Raw genomic sequence first — 20352 nt, 5'->3', positions numbered from 1 at the left:
CACACTTCTCTCTTTGCTCCTGGACTTGCCAGCTTTCTTCCAGTATCCTTATAAGACACAATGTGGTAGGGCTCCCACTCATTTGAAAGAACAAGATAAAGTGGGACAGAATACAGCTGTACTTTAAGTAGAGAAATCTATCTAACCTTAAAATGCATAACTGTACAGGTGAATCTAAAGTTCCCCAAATGAAATTACCAAATATACTTCAAGCACATTTGTTTGCAAACACTTGTACTAAGATCTGTGGGCACGAAACATCTTTTATGCTATTTTTACTTGATGATTTATTGGATTTTGTAATCATTCATTATACCAATTAAAACAAATTCAGGGAGAGAGAGGAACTATTACTGTCAATGGGATAATTCAGTTTGTTCTTCAGATTGAGCTTGGCTTGCCTTAAATGAAACTTTATTTTTAAAAGCTGCTTCTGCAGCTAAGAAAGAAAGAGGTAGTGCTAGCTCTGTCCTGAAGCTTTGGCAAAAATAGGAGTGGGGGACAGAGGTGAGAATCAAGCTACTGACAATGCTTGTATGTTCTGATGCTATATAAAGAATTAAAGCCTGTTACCACTTTTTTCATTTTTGAGAGATTAAAAATTTTCTTAATTTCTTATTATTGCATTATTAGTTTATTACATTATTATGTATATTTAAAGGAAGAAAAATATAGGGTTTTTTTCAGCATTTCAACAAACTGTGAAATTTGTCAGATGCGTTGATGTTTCATTGATAAATAAGCTATTTCCCCATGCCTGGGATGGATTTTACAGAATGAAGTTTGTCAAAGTAGACTGAAACTATCTTTCCCCTGTGAAACCTCCATGCATTTGGGATCTGGGACAAATACACAACACCCACCCCCTACCCATGCTTGATTACATCTAAATTTGATGCTTGCTCAAAAAAACCATCAAATTCTTAACATAAGTGTATCAGGACACTTATTTGGATATAGGCAAAACTATAAAATGAGTCAGGTAGCCCAGAAACAAAGTGACATTGTTCTTCTTGTTTGGAACAGAAATAGGGTCTTATGCAAAATACTGTAACAGGGATTGTGATGCAGAAGTTGCATCCAGCTCCTTCATCCTCCTCATAAAGCAGAGATGAGAACCAGGGCTAGATGCCAATTTTTCACCCATCTTGTCTTCCGTGCATTCTGTCATTTAAGTTACTACATCAGTCCATATTTTGGACAATGCTTGCATATTATTAAGTGGGCAATAATAAGGCAAGTCAGTTTCTCTCTTTATTTTTGTGCAGAGGCCCGAGATGTGTAGCACGATTTGAATATATCGGAGATCAGCAAGATGAGCTCAGTTTTTCAGAAGGTGAAACTATTATCCTGAAAGACTATGTAAATGAGGAGTGGGCCAAAGGAGAGCTCAGAGGCATATCTGGAATCTTCCCCTTGAACTTTGTGGAAGTAATTGAAGATCTGCCTGGAACAGGTATGAATATGTTTGCAAAAATCTTCAGGAACATGGTTTTGTACTGCATGTGTATAGGAGAAAAGTGCAAAAGGACAATGAATGTGGGAAGGAGGTAGAAAGAGAGAAAAGACACATTAAAAAATCCAAAAGGAATAGCAGGACTTCTTAAGAAGCTATTCTTAATAATCGCTTTAAATATCTAAAATCTCTATCATTAGTAAGGTTTTGAATAGTCATTGCTGTCATTCTAAGTTGTGCTTTACTTATGTAGGTACAGGAGCAACACTAAAGAACAAGGTGGAGGTTTCTTCTTCCCTTCCTCAGGTAATAAAACTTTGTAGGTGAGGGCCAGAATTTAAACAGCATTTTCATAGCTTTACACAGACTTTCTATTCTAATGTCAGATTAGCTGCACAACTTTATCCCTGGATGTAAGACAACGCCCACAGTACACAGTGCTGCTTGGTCCCATCTTGAAATCTGACGGTTGGCCTAAACCGATTGAATTCATAGCTCCTGGCAAATTAACATCAGTAAATTCTTATCCTTTGTGCTGAAGCAAATTCTTGTTGGCTCTATTTTAAGTATTGCTGCAGTGGTCTAATTTTGACTTGATTAATCCTGTCCCCTGCCATCAGTGATAAAAAGGAATGCGTCTGAGCCCAGATGAAATTCTGTGGTAATTGCTGAAATGCCATTCTCGTCTACATCTGCAGCAACGCTATTGTATGAGAGAAAGGCAGGACACCCATGTTCTGTACAGCTGCTTTCACCAGCATCCATCAGCTTATGGGCACCATTAACGCTTCTAAAATTAATGCATTTCTTCTGTTCACTTGAATAGAACAACAGATGCTCAGTACAGTGGTGTGAAGCGCTTCATGATTTCACAGCAGAAACCAAAGACGATTTATCCTTTAAAAAGGGCGACTATATCCAAATACTGGAACAAGTAGATCCAGAGTGGTATAGAGGAAGACTGAATGAAAAAGAAGGGATTTTCCCAGCAGTTTTTGTTCAGATCTGTTCAGGTACAGTGCTCCTACTAGACGGCAATTCATTATTCCTTGGGTTGTGACAGTCATGGCATTTGGGTTCTGGGAGAACCCAACTATTCCACTGCATAAACAAGCCACACACCACTGAGGTCCTTAATATCCTAAAGCTAAACTAAGTGTTGAACCACTCTTTCTAATAATGGCAATATAATGCTCTAGTCAGTAAGTTATCTGGGAGGTAATGCAGATTATAGCATGGTTTAAAGTGTGGTTTAGGCACAGGCAAAACAGGACCCTTGAACTGCCTTTAGTAGGCATTCAGGGGTACAAAAGGTGCAGGGGATGACTGGAGAACCAGGTTCCTCCCTCAGCTGAAGAAAAACACTTCAGCATAGCCAAAGAGCTGGTAGAACTGTAAATAACTACAACTGGTGCGTCTTGGCACAGATCTATTGCAGTGCCCTTGGGGAAGCAAGGAACAAAGGCTGCTTACTCTCCCGAAGCTTCTCTTTGGTCCCCAAATCACTGCAGGCAAAACCTTCACAGGACATAAAATGTCACTGTTTTTTCCCATTGCTTTTGCAAGTAAAGCTGTGAGTGAAAGTTGAAGGAAATAAATTCCACCTAACTGGCAAATAGCACACACCAAGTGCTGCTTCATCTCCAAGTACAAAGAGGAAGAGACAGCTTTTACTAGATATTATTATTGGAAAGTTGCACAAGTGAACTTTCATTTCAGTCCTTGTAGAAGCAGAACCATGAGAAGGTGTTAGTACTGTAAAATGAACTGGTGGCAGTAGAGATTTTTATTCCCGTAGGACAGTGAATTTTCCAATTCACTGGTAGCAATAGTAATACCATCTGGACAGCCTGTAGCACAGTAGTGGGGAGAAAACATGAGAATGACAGAAAACTTCTCTGGAACCAGATTTATTTCATTCCAATCCAAGTAACTTGTCTATGTTCTGCAGCCAGAGTAGAGATGTCACAGTCTGTAGGAGGAAAGAAAGGAAAAGCCAAAGCTCTTTATGATTTTCATGGAGAAAATGAAGATGAGCTTTCCTTCAAAGTAAGTACCTCTCTTAGATGTTTTTCCAAAAGGTCTTATGCTGCTAAAGAATGCTAAAAATAAGATTTATCCACTGTGAAAGTAGGTTTGGAACAAGAAAGAACAAAGTACGTGTAATAGGAATAGATATTAACACATTTGATAAATGGTCTCTCAACAAAGTTTTGCCCTTACCACTTCTGTTTCATATTGGCAGTCTTCACTGAAGACATTGAAAAGAGGTGCGGAGGTACAGAATTCCTCTGACTTCTCTGATCCAGAAGACATGACAAGAAACAAACCAACCTCACTTTGCAGTGCTTTCAGTTCTTGACCAGTTGATATGGTCAAGGGAACATCTTTTTTTTTAAACTATAAAGACAGCAACAAGAGGAGGATAATAGTAAGGGTGCCCGTGCTACAGCAGCAGTTACTCTAAGAGACACCTAGTACAGCAAAATCTAAGTTTGGCAGCACAATACAAAGTTGTCAAAGGAGCAAGGGGAGAAATTAAATACTTGATGGATGCCCAGATAGTGTTAAGAAGCATGAATAAGAAACAGTGATCATGCCCTTGTGGATTCAAAGTTATGACTTAGCTAACTGCATCCTCAAAAGCAAGTTTCTGAGAAACAAGAGACTTACACAGCAGGCCCAAAATTTTGTGTATCAGCTGGAACATCCTATTTTCCTTTCTAAAATAGCAAAATAATAAGTTTTGGCACTAGCTGCTTGCAATGCTGAAAGGACAGATGATTTTTTTAAAGCAGAAAAGGGAAACAGAGGTACTGGCAGAAAGGCCAGGCCGTGACGGTACCTCAGATGAACAGTGTGGCGTGAGATGATGAAAACAGGAGGAAGGATCAAACACAGGAGCTGCAGATTATTTTAAACAGGCACACTGAGATACTTAGATGATTGTTTTCCTTCTGGGGAGAGAACGCTTTCCTCTGGAAGCTTTCCAAGTGCTGGGAAATACTGGGACTAAATTGAAAGAAGGAAAAAAAGGGGGAAAAAAAAAAAAGCTTAAGTGTTTTCAGAAAAGGAACGCTAATAACTGCAGGGAAACACACAAATAACAAGTGAGGCAGGGAACCTGTGAGACAACCCTCTTATGTACCTGCCTGCCTGGAGAGCTTCAGCAACACAAGAAGTTACCCAGCAGTGCTTTTTCAATATAGACAAGTATTTACCCTAAAAGAAGCTTCAGCTGGTCTGGACAAACAATCTCAGAGATACAACCAATAGAAGAGACTGGCCCTATCCTGCTTCTATGTGATTGGTATTAATTGCTTCTGAGTAACACCAGCTATGCATGTGTTAGCATTGCAGGGTAAGCTGCACAGGCTCACGTTACTCCTTCTCTTACAGGCAGGTGAGATAATAACAGAGCTGGAATCTGTGGACGAGGACTGGATGAGTGGAGAGATACAAGGAAAGTCTGGGATGTTTCCCAAGAACTTTGTTCAGATTTTAAAAGCACCATGAGTGTTGCTTCTCTTTGTACTCCCTGCACACAGGAGAATGTTTTCTATCCTAAAGGCACAGCAAAGACATCAACGTGTTTTGACTATCAATGTTTTGCACTACTTTTTCTAGACAGTCATACTAGTATCTTGAAGTCAAATAAGATAATTGGAGTCTTTTGTGACAGTGTATATAGTCAAGCTTCATGAATGCTCTGAGAGCAAATACAAGCAGGGTTTTTAGTGGTTTCCAACTAGGGAAATACTGTGGTGCAACACCATTTTAACTTAAAATAGCATTCTAGTACATTTACTATCTGGTATTACATTTATCATGCACAAAGTCTGCATAAAGCTTCTTTGGGCTTCTTTCAAATCTTTTTTAAATCCAAATTTAAAAATTGCTTTTTAAGATTTAATTACAGAACTCAGAATGTAGATCAAGTTTGCTATTCAGGTTTCATTACTGCTTGGCTTCCACATTAACAGTAGAATCTGCTTGTTTTATGGCTTAGAAGATAAGGAAGATAACTGGTACGTCATAGCAGGAAAATATCAAATCTAATTCAGGTGAGAGGGAAGACTCAAAGCAAATTCTTGGGTAATATTCTTCCATTATTAACCCAAGCTGCTTATACAGGAAGATCACAAAAGTAAAACTTGTAAGTATTTTGCTTCTCAATGAATAATGTTCAAATTGGTATGAATCATCTTAGACCTCCTTCCCCCCAAAATCCTTTCCAGATACAGGCTTACATTTTCCTACTGCCCACTTCAAGCACCATTGTGCCCTTCTTTCCCAGCTGCAGTTAGTTGTGACAGACAGCATTTATGAGCTTTCTCAGACCCCATCCATGCAGTAGCTGCACTATTCCAACTATCTACCCCTCCACCCCCTTCATGTAAAGTGGAAAGCCAGTCTTTGCTCAGCCTGCATTTCATTTGCCACTCAAGAACTGGAACATACTTCAGAACACCATTCCTGTCCGTAACATGAAGAATATTATACAGCCTTGGTTTTAGCTTTCAGCAGACATGGGATTAGTTTCCAGTTTGTTACCACATACCGACTATACTGAGCATCATTATAAATGGTCTGTTGAGGCCTTAAGGAAAACATGCCTGGCAAGAGGTTACTTCAAGCAAAGTCATTTAGTGAAAAGCAGCAGTGTGACTTGGAACAACAAACTAAGAGACACATGGCTGAGGTACCTTCATGTTATTACCCGAAGTTCCTATAAATTCCTTTTCTGCAACACCTGGCTTCTGACAAAATAGTTGAACACATTTTGATTAACTGCTAATTTCATCAGACTGGAATAGAAAACACTACCCTGCAGTTGGCTCTTGCATTGCCGACTGTATTCCAGCACTTTTGTACTAAGCAAAAAGGAACCAGTAAACTGTAAGCACGAGTCCTTACTGCAGAAGAGATGCAGGTCATTAGGTATTGGGATACTCTTACAGGATTTTCTTGTAGGTCTGGAAGTTCACGTTGCAAAAGGGCCAACAGTTGTGTGTTGGATGGAGACTGGAAACTAGAGGCATCGTGACTGATCTTGAGATGCTTTTAACTTAGTCACATACCTGCCTACAGCTTTACCAATGGGAGGTGTAATACTATGACAAGTACCTGCTGCTGCCAAAGACGGGGGTGCATCTAATTTAGTATCTAAGCAAACTGGTGAGAACAACCCTCCCCTCCCTGTGCACTGCACTTTGATTACCATCACAGCAGGTACAGGACTCCCCCACAGCAGGGAATGGGCTAAGTGAGCCCAAGGAACATGCAGCACAGGCATGAGGTCCTCAGCACTGGTTTACTCTGCACAATCACAGTTATGGCACAGTATGCGCAAATACAGACATAGACCTTAGTACTCCTTTTTTTATTTCTCTAGAAGCTTCATGAATGTGAAATGTTGTGTATTTAAACTGAGCAATACCATTCACACAACTGGGGGGGGCAGATCACACAGTTTTAATTAAGCAGAAACTGGATTTCTGCTTTCATTAACAGGATTAACATAGAAACAATTATAAATCATGTGCTACTCTAGAAAGATGAGAACATGACAATTTATATACCTATTATTCAGTTTTAACATCCCTAGCAAGTCTGTCCAGAACTCCTGTGGAATCAAACTTCAGTGTAAGTAAATCCACCAAGGACAACCCTTCCCACTCCCCAAGCTATCCTGCCAGGCCATTCAAAGGTTCTTGTTGTTTACTCCAATAAAACAGCCATCTCTATCTAGAGAAATCCAAGGAAACACACAGCTATCTAGCTTGTCTGACTCCTGCAAGCCCACTGAAGGCTTTTCAACCACAAGCTTTGAGTGGGTCACCCTACTGAGAACAGGCTTCTTCCACCATGACCTGGGCCACTGCAGTCCTGACCCTCCAGTGATCTCAGTGTGAGAACAGCAGAGCCAAGCAGAGCCCACACCAACACGATACCCAGGTCCTCCCAAGACCCACCACATCACTGGGGTGGCGGATGAGGCTGAAGTGTATGATGTTTACTTACTGTTTGTCTGGCAGTTTTCTAAGATTTTGATACAAGTCTCAAAAGTAGAACTGACTTTTTCTATTTTTTTTTTCCCACTCTCCTCGTCCCCTTTTTATAACTGTGTATTGACCAGTTTGGCTTTTTTTTGTAATTTCCACTGAATGTGCAAAGTCAGTGCCTGACGATGGCCACTGCTTTATTTGAACCACCTCCTCCCTATCACGCAGGGCAGGAAGAGCAGCAAAGCCTTATCTTCAGAGCAAGGAGTGCCATCTAAAGGCTGCTTGCATTACTGAAGGCAGCTACAAGAGCCTAGTTCTTAAAACGCAAAGTTCCATGCTCGGCTTTTACAAGAAGGGATTTTCTTAAGACTGATTCCTCATGTCACCATGAAGCTGCATATTGATGGTAACGTGAAATTCCTAAAGTGTACAGTGCAGAATTTGCAAAAAAGAAGGGAGAATGAGGTGGAGCACAAATCCTATCTGCAATATAGCAGCAAATTTCAGCTGTAGCCTTGAAATTCTGCTAGACCCCACATATATTAGTATGATAGTAAAAGCCTCATTTATCAAAAGCCTTTTCTGTTTGACCCACCCTCTGGAGATAGCTTCAGGAAGACGTCTGTGTTATGTGTACAATTAAGTGTCCTAAATAAATCTTTGTTAAGTCCAGTAAATTTGTTATGGTACCTCTGTAAATTAAGAATGTATTTAACCAATAAAATTTTTATAATTAAGTCACAATGACATTGGAGTTGGTGAGCCCTGAGCTTTCCACAAGTTTTATGGATCTCATTCTGCTTAAACCCAACAGCAACAAAAACACCAAACAAAAAAACTAATCCTAAAAACCCACCCCCAAAGCAACAATACAGTAGTATCACATCACTTTGCAAGTGGTCCAAACCCCTCAGAGAATCCTGATGGCTGTTAAGTTTATTCCAGCCCTCAGACTCAGGTGTGTTTCACACTTATGACCCGCACCAGTCTGTATTTGCTACCTGCAGCAACCAGCTGTCATTGGAGGTATCACACAAGAGTGAAGCATTACTCACCATGGCAAGATCATTTGAGATGAATGCACAGGCTGGCCCTGGGTTGATTAGCAATTCCTCAGGCGTGCTCTGCCGACTGCTGCTATTCATACATGCTTTTTCAGCTGGTATTTGTACAAAGAATACAGAGGATGCACAAAACTTTCCTTCCTGCTTACTTCTGCCTCATCTGAACTCATGTTGTAACGCATACATTTACCCACAGTGCCTACATGGTAATGCCAGCAGACTACAGTTCCAAAATATAAATTAAAACCAACATGAATAAAGCAAGTTCTTGTTCCTTCCCCAGATCCTCTTGGACTAGCCTTTTTGCAACATACACTCCTCAGACATACAGCTGAAGGAAAAAGTAGCAGGATAAAAGGCACAAGTTCTCAGAAATTACTCCTTCAGATTCTAACTTTTCTAGTCCAGAGGGTACAGGCCACCTGTAGTCCCTTTGGATTTATTTGGTGGAACTACTGCCAAGCGGAGACAGCACAGCCAGCACATGTCCATTACCAGAAAGCAGACAGATCTTACTCGGATGCACAGATACATATGTACACACCTGCACTGAAACATACTGCAGCAGGTTCAAAGATCACCAATCCTGCCACACCTGTGCTAAATCAGTTTTCCAACTCCAGTGAAAAATGCTCATTTTTGTTAGGAAGCAAAGAGACATTTGTTGCAATATATGGCTCCAAAAATGTGACTGTGTGGGACTCTTGGAGGAGAATGATATCTGCCTGAACACTACAGATGGAAAGAGCAAAGCAGATTAAAAGCAGCACCATTCCTTCTGCCTGTTTCAGCATTGTGACAGTTTCACAGACTCACTACACTACACTTCACAAACCAAAAAGCAGGATGAGCAGGCCTGCATTTACAGTCCAAAAAGATGGTTACCTGAGTAGTAAGCCATGAGCTGTTTTAATATCATTCCCCGTATTAAAACATTAACTTGGAATCACAACAAGACATCCCATCTCTGCAGTCTCCCAAATAAATTAAACATTTTCATTTTGCCAACAATTTGCTCCACACTAGAATTATCAACCAGGAAAAGAAAGAAGTCCCCAACATGGACGAGTACAGCCCTCATGGGTAGCACTCCTTTACTTCCCCCTAGTATCTTTGTTGCAACAGTAACATTTCATTACTTTCCTTGGTTTCTCGCCCAAAGCTATTTCAGAGCTGACTGCAAGAGCCACCACTACCTCAGAGACCTTCCCAGATAGGTCAAAACCGTTTTACTGTCTGATTTTAAATCACAAGCTTCCAAACAATTTAACGGTACAGGTTTAGGTTTGCTGCCCAATTCTAATCAAAACATGCCCGCAGTGCACAATACTTAGCCAGAAATACACACTCTTTCAATATTTAAGCTTGCATGAGCCAAACAAGCAGCAAAAATGCCACCAGATGATGGAAAAAGCACTCAGAATTACTCAGCAAATCACTTCAGTGTGCTTTATGTTCTGAATATTGACTTTTGCCATTTCATGGCAGAATTCTTCCCTCTCAGGTTCCACCGGGTTTTTAACTGTGATTACACCTACCCTTCAGTTCTCATAGAGGCTGAACGCACAACCCTGCTCCTGAGCATTCTGCACTGCTCAAAACCCTGCTTCCCTAGCAAAAAATCTTGAGTTGACACCTTTTGACTTTCAAAGACCACGTCTATCCCATGAGAGGTCATATCAAACTGCCACCAAGCTTAAGCATACATAATTCTCAAGGAAGCAGTATGGATAAATCCCTACAACTTCCCTAAGTTAAACTCCCAGAAACAACAGGTTTCCCTGTGTGGCACCCCCATTTCCCTGCACAATGCTCTTCCTTAATGCACCTGTTACCACAGCAACCTCTGCACATGCCCACAAGATTGCTTTTGCAAGGACCGAAATTCCTGGGAACCCCCAACATTCAGAACCCTTAGTACTGTACTACCCCCCTTTCAAGGACAGTCTGCTTTCTTCCACCCATCTCGCACCACCAGTCATAAAAAGCAGATCTCCAGAAGTCTAGGGTTTTTTACTTAAATTAAGGCAATGGGTTTACCTGATGAAAATCCCATCCACACACCCAGTGCCAACTTTGTCTAGCTGCAATACAAGCAACCAAGCAACAGCTCTGTATATTAGAACTTTTATTTTCCATCGATTTTTAGTTTCAGACAGATTCTTGCACGGGTGGCTCGTATCCGTCAGCTCTCTCTACTTTAGTGCCTGCCTCGTCCCCAGAGGGTTTGCCAGCACCACCACCTTCTCCATGCAGCTCCATCAGCTTGCCCACTAGAAAGAAGGAGTGTGATAAACAGTGAGAGATGCACCTCTTCAAACAGTTTTAAATTACTCAATTGCTCATCAGATACAAATTAAACCACCAGAAGATTCAATGTGGGCATGAACGGAAGGCTCATGCAAGGAGACGCTGCTGCAGTAACTGACAGACAAAAACAAGCAGGGAAGGAAGTGCTACACAGTGAAATTGCAAATTAAACTCTCTCTTTAAAAGAAAGATGTAAAGTCAACAACAGGCTGCTGCATTATATGGGAATGTCAGAAAATGGGAAGATAGAATCATTCCATGTCATTTGGGACCGAAACATTTTGTCATCACTCATTCCCAAGCCAAAGCCTTTAACATTCAGCAGCAGTTCCTGAAAGCCAAACACTGGACTAGAAGGACATGCTTCTTTACTAGTAGTAAAGAAGCTACTGAAGCTTATGATGCTGCTTTAACATCTTCTCCAAGAGCAAATGCATTTTAAATGAACAGCTTCCCACCTCCTCCTCTAAGATCACTGAAGTCTGCAGTAACTGACTTACGTTCGAACTTGGGCTTCTTCAGCATCTTAACCTTGCGGACATAGACATCGTGAAGTGGGTAAATGGACTGGCACGCCTTCTCTATGTCTTTGCCAATACTGTCAGGGATCCTGAGGAACCAGAGCACAGCGGCCCAAGAACATTAAACACTGTTTCTGCTTCTTCTACGACACAGGCTTAAAAGAATTCTTAAGCATACATAATATTCTACAGAAGCCTGTATTATCAATACTACCTTCACTCTGTTAAGTACATTTAGATGTCAAAACATATTCCTTGCAGTATTAAAAGAGATATAGTATAAGCATGCTCATGTTGAGAGTGAATGTGCAACTTCTGGAAGCAAAAACCACACTTTGGAGAACGTCCTTCTATCAGAAGAACCCAGAACATTCACAGCCCCAACTGATCAGAGTTACAATTTTAGTCTGTAGAAACATGAATCGAAAAATCTCTGGAGATCCTAATTCTACATTTATGCAAACTTATTTACAATGGCTGATGGAAGCCAAATACTATGTAGAGATTCAGTATTTTGAAAAGAAAAGTGTGCTGGGTTATCAACATGAGAGGCAGTTTGCCTGATCTCTGCTAAACACTATGTGAAGCACCTGCAATCCCCAAGTACCCCAGGAAAACTGGCCAACAAGCAACCACGTAAACTATAAGGGAGAAAGAAACAACAAAACAGAGGCAGAGCTTACAGCTTATTGACAACTTCTTTCAGGTCATTGGTTTGGACCTCTCGGGTCATGATTTCCATCATCTTCTTGCGGATCTGCCGCACCTGCTGATGCTGGGCATACGAGGTCTTGCGGATTTGGTTATTGCGCTTCTTTGTGAAGCCCACGCAGAAGAGGCGCAGCAGGTAACCATCGGTCGTTTTGACATCTACATGGGCTTCAATCATCGTCTAAAAGAGAAACAGCCATTTACCATCAACATGACGGACAGGTTTCTCAACATGACATTCACTAACATCTGCTGCTGCCACTGCAAATGCAGCTGTACATGCACCGGTGGCTGCCTCCTTTCCCTGAGGCACTGACAGCAACGCAGACCTCGCGCTTTACACACCTGCCACTTTTTGACCATGGAGCACATTTTATCCCTGGTGAGGTCCATTCCATGGAAGTTGGTCAGACAATTTTTGCCCTGAACGTCCTCAGTTACCAGCTTAAATTTACGGAAGGCAACCTCATCATTTTGCAGATCAGCCAGGCTCACTTCAAATACACGACCCTTCAGCCCATCAGAAGCAATTTCTGTGTTATGAAACAAATAAAACCTTTTATTAACATTAGAAACGCATTATTCAAATCAAATACTGAATTTCCATTTTATGGTGTCTAACAGTAAGGGTTGCCACTAGCTTCACAGCTCTGAAGCTTATATGCATCTTGACCAAGATCAATTCAACTCCTAAAACCAAATATTGTATTTTGTTAATTTGGTGAGGAATCTTTTTAGGGTAATTGTATCAGGCGCTGACCACAAATACCAGTACAGAGCAGATCCCAGGGTATGCAATAGCTTTGAGGTTGGTGTTTCTTTTAAATGGAAGTGATTACAAAGTATTTGGAAATCATGAACCATAACAGAAAGAGAAGCATGTGCTCAGCAGAGCTAAATCAGCAACAACCATCTTGAGTACAGCTCTGACAACTAACCACTTTAACACTGGCCGACTCATGCTTGGTTTACAATGACCCTTTTTTACTTCACATGTATACAGTTGAAAATAATGCTCATCTTTGTAACTTTAAGTGAAACTAGAATAGTATAATGCAACTATTTAACCATTCTACACAGCTGACCTTCCAAAAATACTGATGCCTCTTACGTGGATCACACTGCATTTCTAACAGATGCTCCCCTTTCCTGAGGTATGCCAGACCATACAAAAAGCCTTCACCATTCAGTGACACATGTACCTGTGCTCCCATTAGTTAGCAATTCCAGCTCTAGAGATCACTTTACCTGTAAGTTTCACATTTCAGTCTCTTCAAACATGATGGTCTTTATAGAATCACAGAATAGTTAGGGTTGGAAAGGACCTTAAGAACATCTAACTCCAGTCCTCCTGCCATGAGCAGACACTTCACACATCCTTATCGCCCAAGACACTGTCCAACCTGGCCTTGAAAATCACCAGGGATGGAGCATTCGCAACTTCCCTGGACAACCCATTCCAGTGCCTCACCACCCTGACAGGAAAGAACCTCTTCCTTATATCCAATCTAAACTTCCCCTGTTTCAGTTTTAACCCGTTACCCCTTGTCCTATCACTAGAGTCCCTCGTGAAGAGTCCCTCTCCAACACCCCTGTAGGGCCCCTTCAGATACTGGAAGGCTGCTATGAGGTCTCCACACAGCCTTGTCTTCTCCAGCCTGAACAGCCCCTACTTTCTCAGCCTGTCTTCATACGGGAGGTGCTCCAGTCCCCTGATCATTCTCCTCTGGACTTGTTCCAACAGCTCCATGTCCTTCTTATGTTGAGGATATCAGAACTGCACATAGTACCCTTCTGTACCAGTCTCCACATCTGCCTCTGATAACCAGAGTAACTCCTTAGTTCTTAGCATCCCTCAAACTCATCAGATTACCCCAGCACCACTTCATTAGAAACTTCAGGTGTGTCTTTCTGTAGCCTAGCCACATTCTGGTACTCCCTGACAAGCAAGGAGCCCACTGTACTAACTTCCCTGCAACCAAGCTTATTTGTTTAAACACTCTGCCAACTTCAGAAAAGTCATTCAAATCACGCAATTAAGTTAGAGGCACCTTTCATCTTATTTTTAAGCTTCCAGGTTTATAACAATACGAGTAAAAACTATTTGCCTGATGTTCTTTAACTGAGTCTCACTTGGAGACAGCACACAGGATAAACACTTCTCCCTTTACTGCATAAAGCCCCACTACTCACTAGTTCCTTGAGTCCTGGTGACAAGCGTCTTCCCGATGTTTCGGATGTTGAACATTGCTGGCGCTTTGACATCATACCAGTCCTTTTTGGAGAAAGGATCAACCCTTAATTTAAATAAAGCAGACAAGATTTGTTTTACTGACTTTTCTTAGATGAAACTGGGCTGAAGTAAGAACATCCTCCCCATATGCCTTGTGAAATGGGAACGAAAATGGCAACACTTTGTGCTTTCAAGTTTAACTTGGGCAGGATGGCAAGTATGTGAATAGTGACAGCATTACCCACTACAGGGAGGCAGCATTCAATTTACTTCAGAAAGAATGAAATCAACTGCAGAAACATCATGAAGCTGAAATGACAAGCTATACCGTGCTACAATTCCAGCAACTGCTCAGAAGCGATACAGACTTTTTAACTTCCCCACGAATACCCCATTTCATTCCTTGACTTCCGCAGCCAACATACACCACATACAACGCACCGTGTACCATCGCCACCACCCAAGACTCCCTGCTTCCACAGCAAGCAAACCACGCTACACCCGCTACGCCTGGGCACCCAGCTCGCAACACTCGCCGGGAGCGCTCCCCGCACCGGGCACATGTCGGGACCACGGGAGACCCAGCTCTGCCGGGACCCGCGCTCCCACAGCGGTCCCCAGCCCGCACCTCCCCTCCCACTGCCATGCACCGAGGCCCGCGCCCGGTCGCCGCCATGCCAGCAGCGGCCTGCTCCCGGCCGCCGCCATCCGCCCCGCATCCGCGGCATCCCGCCGCCGCGGCGCCCCGCCCGGTGCCCCCGAGCCCCGCGCCGTGCCATCCCGTCCCGGCCGCCCTTACACTTTCTTCTTGGCGCCTTTCTTGCCACCCTTGGTGAGCCGCTTGTTCTTGCCCACCGCCATGGTCCCGCCCTGGCCACGAAAAGACCGGAACCAGCAAATCGCGCGCGGTTGTGCGAGAGTGCGGCTGCTCTCTCGCGAGAACGAGGCGGCTCCTCGCCGGGACCTACCACTGCTGGACGGGACCAACGGTGCGGGGGGTAGGGGGAGAGGGGGCAGGTGGGAGGGCGGGGCGGGGATGCGGTAGCCGAGGGGCAGGTGAGCTTGTTCCTGCGCCTCGGGAGACCCGCAGAGCCCCAGAGATGTCGCTACAGGGCAGGGCAGTCTCCGCCGTCATCATGGCTGGTCTTAGAGCTTTTCCAGCTCTTTTGGGGAGGGTGGTGCCTCTCCCTCCGGAGGAGACACGCTCTCTATGCGACTCCATGAGGGTCGAGGGAAAGGGTGTCATTGCTAGTTCCTGCCCCAGTGGGGCAGCCAGGACCATGCGAGGTAATGGTGGGGCACTTCTCAGGGGCACAGTGGGAAGGGACAGAGCTCCTGAAGCAGTGCAGGGCAGCCATAGACATACCACATCGTGCAAGAGGGGCAGGAGCACCTGACAGCTGTCCCAGAGGTGATGCTGACGTGCTGTGTCTCCAGGCAACCGGGTATCTCGTCGGGCACACAAGGGGACCAAGGTGTCCTGCGCCTCTATGGGACACGTGGGAAGGCCAAATGCGTGGTCCAGAGCAGCACGGGCGGGGGGCATCCCAGGGGACTTGCGCAGCCAGTTACGTGCTTTGTTAATGACTGCCTAATGACCTTGGGGGAGGGCACCAGGCAGAGTGGGCCTCACCTGGCTGCCCGCACAGATCCGCTGGACCTTGCTCTTTGTCCTGCTCCTCCTCCTGGATCCTTGCCCATTAGGCCCAGTATAAAAGAGGTGCAGAGGAGTGGGAGGGATCCCGGAGACCCCAAGGCCATAAGGAAAACTGAGGCACACACACAGGTGCGCGTGAGGGATGTGCAGGGGACCAGAGTGTCTGCGGGAGGGCACTGTGAGCAGCTCAAGCATCCAGCGGGGAAGGGTGGATATGTAGGGGATCCAGGTGCTGGGGTACGGCATGGATCTATAGGGGTTCAGGGGGGTCCATGGGGGACACAAGCTTCTGGGGAGTGGAGAACTGTAGGGGACTCAGGTGTCCATTGGGTGTTCTGTAGGGGACCCAGGCATCCAGGTGGAATCCACACATAAGCCCAGGTGTCCAAGGGGGGTCCACATGTATTTTGAAGGGATTTGTAAGGAAACCAGGTGTACGGGAGGGGGAACCTGTAAAGGAATCGAGCATCCAGCATGGGGTTTCCAGTCGGGATTCCAGCAGTCCGGATGTCCCTGACCCCACTTCCCACAGGTGCCAATGGTGGGCTGGGCTCTATGCATGGCGCTGGTGCTGGCAGCGCTGTCAGGAGCGGTGGGTGAGACCCGCTATGAGAAGTTCCTGCGGCAGCACGTGGACCATCCCCGGACATCTCCGCTCTCGGCACACCGCTACTGCGAGACCATGCTGGCGCGGCGGCAGGTGACGGCAGCCGGCCGGCCCTGCAAGCCCTCCAACACCTTCGTGCACGCTCCGGCTGAGGAGCTGGTGGCTGCCTGCACCCAGGCGCCTGATGCAGAGGGATTCCACAGCACCCCAGCGCCCGTGGGCCTCACAGCCTGCCGCCTGCGCGGGGGGAACAACCGGCCCCCTTGCTCCTACCGGGCATTGCAGGTTCAGCACCACGTGCGTGTCTCCTGCCGTGCTGGGCTGCCTGTGCACCTCGCTGGCACCTATGCTCCTCCCCAGTGAAGCTTGACATGGGGGGAATGTGGATCCTCCCTCCCACTGGAGGCTCTGTTAAGGCCTGCAATAAAAGAGATGCTACAGGCCTGGGCTCTGGCATCAGCTTCTGGGGGACCCTGCGATCCTACCCCTCTCTGAGTGCTCCCAACGCTGTCCAAGGTGGACATGGCTACCCATGTGCCTCATAGCCCCTTAGGGTGCCTCCAACCTCTCTGTGCCCCATAGATTTCCCTTTTCTGGGTGCTCCACAGCTCCCATGGGTGCCTCATTACACCCCCAGGGTCTCCCTGTTGCCCTGGATATGCACCAAACTCTCCTGTGGTATCCTCACCTTTTGGGTGTCACATTGCTTTTCCTGGATGCTCCATAGCTCCTGCAGGATCTTCCAACCTCCCTTGTGTCTCATAACCCCTTGGGTACCCTCAGCTTCCCCAGTGCATGCCCCGTAAACCCTCATATGCCCCGCATTTCCCTCTCCCACATGCCTCTGACCCTATCTGGGGCCTTTCTGGGGCTGAGGCTGCTCTTAGGCCCCCTTGGCACTCCCATGGAGCCAAGTACCCTGGACCACCACCCCACGAACACTGAACACACACAAAACCACCACACATGCACACAAAGCATGCACTGTGCACACAACGCACAACATAAATACACACCACTGTCAGAACACAAAACACACACAATACACTTCTACACACAACATGCATACACACACAATACACACGATACAGAAGCACATACACACAGCGCACACTCTGCATGCACATGCATACACAAGTATTTTCTTGAGTTTGATGGGATTTCGGTATATGTTCATCACCGCTTATCCTGCCACTGGGCATCACTAAGCACAGTGTGGCTCCCCTCTCCATTCCTCCCCATCAGTACTTACCAGTATATTGGTAAGCTCCCCTACCTGAGCCTTCTCCAGGGAGAACAGTCTGAGCTCTTTCAGCCTTTCCTCTTATCAGAGATGCTCCAGTCCCCCCAGCATCATCAGCCCTTTGCTGGACTCTTTCCAGTATGGTCATATTTGCTCTTGTACTGGGGAGTCCGTCGCTGGTTCAGCAATGCAGGTATGTCTCGGTAGCGCCGAGCAGAGGAGCAGGACCACCTCCCTCCACTTGATGGCAACATTCTGCCTAAAGCAGCCCAGCGGGCTGCGTGTCCTCTTTGCTCTAGTCGTATTGCTGAGGGAGCCCCGAGGACTGCAATGGAAGCGCTGACAGCCCAAATGCTCTCCTAAATTGTAGCTGTGGAGGAAGAGTGCAGCAAACGGTCTTCCTGATGCCTTTCAAAATTGCTCCCTGTCCAAGAGCTCTCTTCCTCCTGTGCCCTGAGTAACTGAGATGCTCCTTTTCAGAATTCAGTGGAAAGGCGCTTGGAGGGTGCCCTTAAACTGGTGAGCTCCAACTCCCAGCGCTGCCCCAGTGAGAAGAGCTCTACTGCCTATACACTGGAGAAGGACTGGGGTATTTCAGGGGCATCTGGAGCATTCCTGTCATGGCAACTCCGGGAGGTTCACATGGGGGGAGCTGGGTGGGTTGAGCCTTTCAGGAGGAGATGCCTGGGGTCTCCACAAGTACCATGATTTAATTGCTGCTCTGTTTCTTTCTACCTTCCTTCTCCAAGGGTTGGAGGAGGACTCCAGCCTCTCCTCCTGTTCCCTGTCAGCTCAGATCATCTTGACACAGAGAGATTAAAATATCACCACTGTGATTTACCCTACGAGCCTTGCACTGCAGGCTCCAAAGAGCATGGGAGACATGGCAGCACCCACAGTGGGGAGTCAGCTCTGAGCAGCAGTGGCAGAGCAGCATTGCCACTTCTGGGATGCACTGCACGCTGTGTCTACCTGCATGTGCTGGAAAGTCTGGGTTGTTCCTGGCATCTCCCCTTTGCCTGAAAAGCAGCTCCACCCCTGCCACACGTCCCTTCCCATCCTGTCCCATCCCATTATTGTGCTGTTAGTTCACCCCTCTGCTGTGTTTCCCCCGCAAGTAGTAACTTTGCTTCTTTAGCATATGTTAGTGCCTGTTCTTTGTGAAAGCTAAACTGTAAAAAAACCTCAGCCACAAGAAAATCAGAATCATCCTGACAGTGCTAACGCATCTACTCTTTTTGGCAGCCAGTGGCAATGCAGATCATACCCAGGTACTCCATCTATGAGGAAAAGCACCCATTAATCTCCTGGCTTCATAAGAAGGATCAGAAAAGCATCCTCCTGAAGGAGATGCCAGGACAAGAGCTGGCTCTCTGTGCAGCTTGCGTATCGTGTGAAATGGGATGGAAGGGGAACATCATGCAGCCCTACACCTTTTTCCCCATCACTGGCTACTGTGCATGGTCCTTGGAGCTGCTTATCTCTTGTCTCAGGAGCTCTGGCATGAGGTTGAAGGGAACCAGCACAGGGGATGGTCTCCAGTGATGTCAGTCCCTGTTGTAAATGTTCCAAAACCTTGGGAGGTACAAAAAGATCTGTCTCCATCTGGCCTTGGTCTCAACACCAAAAGAGAATAAGGAGTTCGTAATGGGATTGTGCCTTGGAACTAAATCACCTCTCTTTGCTACTGCTGGCTCAAGGAAGGGCACAGGGCTGGTCCCTCACCTGCATTAAGTTCAGCATCCTTCCCCTCTCTCCTAGGGCCTCACGCTGCTTCTGCTTGCCAAGGAGACAAAGCAGAACTGAGCCTGTCCTGGGTTAATCTGTGCAGCCAGCAGGGCATGTCCCTGCACACACGAGTTCGCAGGGTGAGAAGTGCTATTGGCCAAGCGATTTCGTATAACAGCATCTCCAGAGAACCAGGCTGGCTTTTGGAACTGGGATATCTCCCAGCTTTGAGGGACGCTCTGAAGCAGGGAGGTAAGGTCACCAGACCACTGGGCAAGAGGGCTGCTAGCACCACTGTCTGCCCAGTGTTTGTCTTGGGCTTTGGGTCTCAGCATCTTCTCATGTAGGAAGCATACAACCTCCCCACCAAACTCATCTGTGCTACACATGCATGTCAGCAGCTGTGCCCAGCTCCTAGGAATTTGTCCTCCATGGGGATATAGCAGGCGCTGGCAGAGAGCTCTCTTGTCACCCTTCTTGTGCTCATGGACCACTGGGAGCCTGAGCACAGGGAAGGGGGCTGGCAGTCTGCCTAGGGGCAGCACAAAACAAGAGACACCCCTTTCCCCACGCAGCAGTGCTACTGAGATGCATAGGTCTGTGGTGCTCCTCCACCAATTGCTTCCCCACACTGTCCCTGTGGCATGTGAACCCCAAACTGTGTTCCCAATTAGACATGTCCTGCAATCCCTTCCTGCTCCCCCTGAGCGGGTGACATGCTTGGGCCCCAGGGTGGAGGGTCAGCTGTGTCCCCTGCTACATGGGGAAGAGGGGTGGTCCATCCCCTCCATTTTCTTGCGTAGGACCCTGGGCA

General features: G+C 45.9%; 3 protein-coding genes and 1 non-coding gene across 7 annotated transcripts in view; 2 read left to right on the top strand and 2 right to left on the bottom strand.

Annotated features, from left to right (window-relative positions):
- The window catches only part of SH3D19 (SH3 domain containing 19), an 81137-nt gene extending 76076 nt beyond the window's left edge, over window positions 1–5061 (top strand). For all 3 annotated transcript variants that reach the window (XM_057419025.1, XM_057419027.1, XM_057419026.1), the window contains 5 exons: window positions 1269–1456; window positions 1710–1762; window positions 2283–2469; window positions 3408–3505; window positions 4856–5061. In XM_057419025.1, coding sequence (XP_057275008.1) covers window positions 1269–1456; window positions 1710–1762; window positions 2283–2469; window positions 3408–3505; window positions 4856–4972 — 643 coding nt within the window. In that variant the 3' untranslated portion in view covers window positions 4973–5061. The remainder of the gene's footprint in view (window positions 1–1268; window positions 1457–1709; window positions 1763–2282; window positions 2470–3407; window positions 3506–4855) is intronic.
- A 5578-nt stretch (window positions 5062–10639) lies between these two features.
- Window positions 10640–15232, bottom strand: RPS3A (ribosomal protein S3A). Its single transcript, XM_057419128.1, has 6 exons — window positions 15103–15232; window positions 14264–14367; window positions 12416–12603; window positions 12043–12251; window positions 11339–11448; window positions 10640–10801 (listed from the first exon to the last, which is right to left on the bottom strand). Exons 1-6 carry the CDS (start codon window positions 15162–15164, stop codon window positions 10680–10682), a joined length of 795 nt encoding a protein of 264 aa, XP_057275111.1. The 5' UTR covers window positions 15165–15232; the 3' UTR covers window positions 10640–10679.
- LOC130604604 (small nucleolar RNA SNORD73) lies at window positions 11065–11134 on the bottom strand. The gene has a single exon (XR_008973495.1). It is a non-coding gene; the product is annotated as a small nucleolar RNA SNORD73 (small nucleolar RNA).
- Window positions 15210–17009, top strand: LOC130604544 (ribonuclease CL2-like). 2 transcript variants are annotated; one of them, XM_057419130.1, is made up of 2 exons: window positions 15210–15292; window positions 16493–17009. In XM_057419130.1, exon 2 carries the CDS (start codon window positions 16499–16501, stop codon window positions 16928–16930), a length of 432 nt encoding a protein of 143 aa, XP_057275113.1. In that variant the 5' UTR covers window positions 15210–15292; window positions 16493–16498; the 3' UTR covers window positions 16931–17009. The 2 variants fall into 2 exon arrangements, with proteins under 2 accessions (XP_057275113.1, XP_057275112.1); XM_057419129.1 differs by lacking the exon at window positions 15210–15292 and adding an exon at window positions 15948–16089.
- The last annotated feature ends 3343 nt before the right edge of the window (window positions 17010–20352 follow it).

Source organism: Pezoporus wallicus, unplaced genomic scaffold, assembly GCF_028554395.1.
Source record: "Pezoporus wallicus isolate ANWC-B61680 ecotype Strahan unplaced genomic scaffold, APGP_CSIRO_Pwel_v1 contig_2384, whole genome shotgun sequence".
Taxonomy (NCBI): Eukaryota; Metazoa; Chordata; class Aves; order Psittaciformes; family Psittacidae; genus Pezoporus; species Pezoporus wallicus.
The sequence above is the reverse complement of the archived record's forward strand: the minus strand, read 5'-3'. Positions and strand labels throughout refer to the sequence as shown.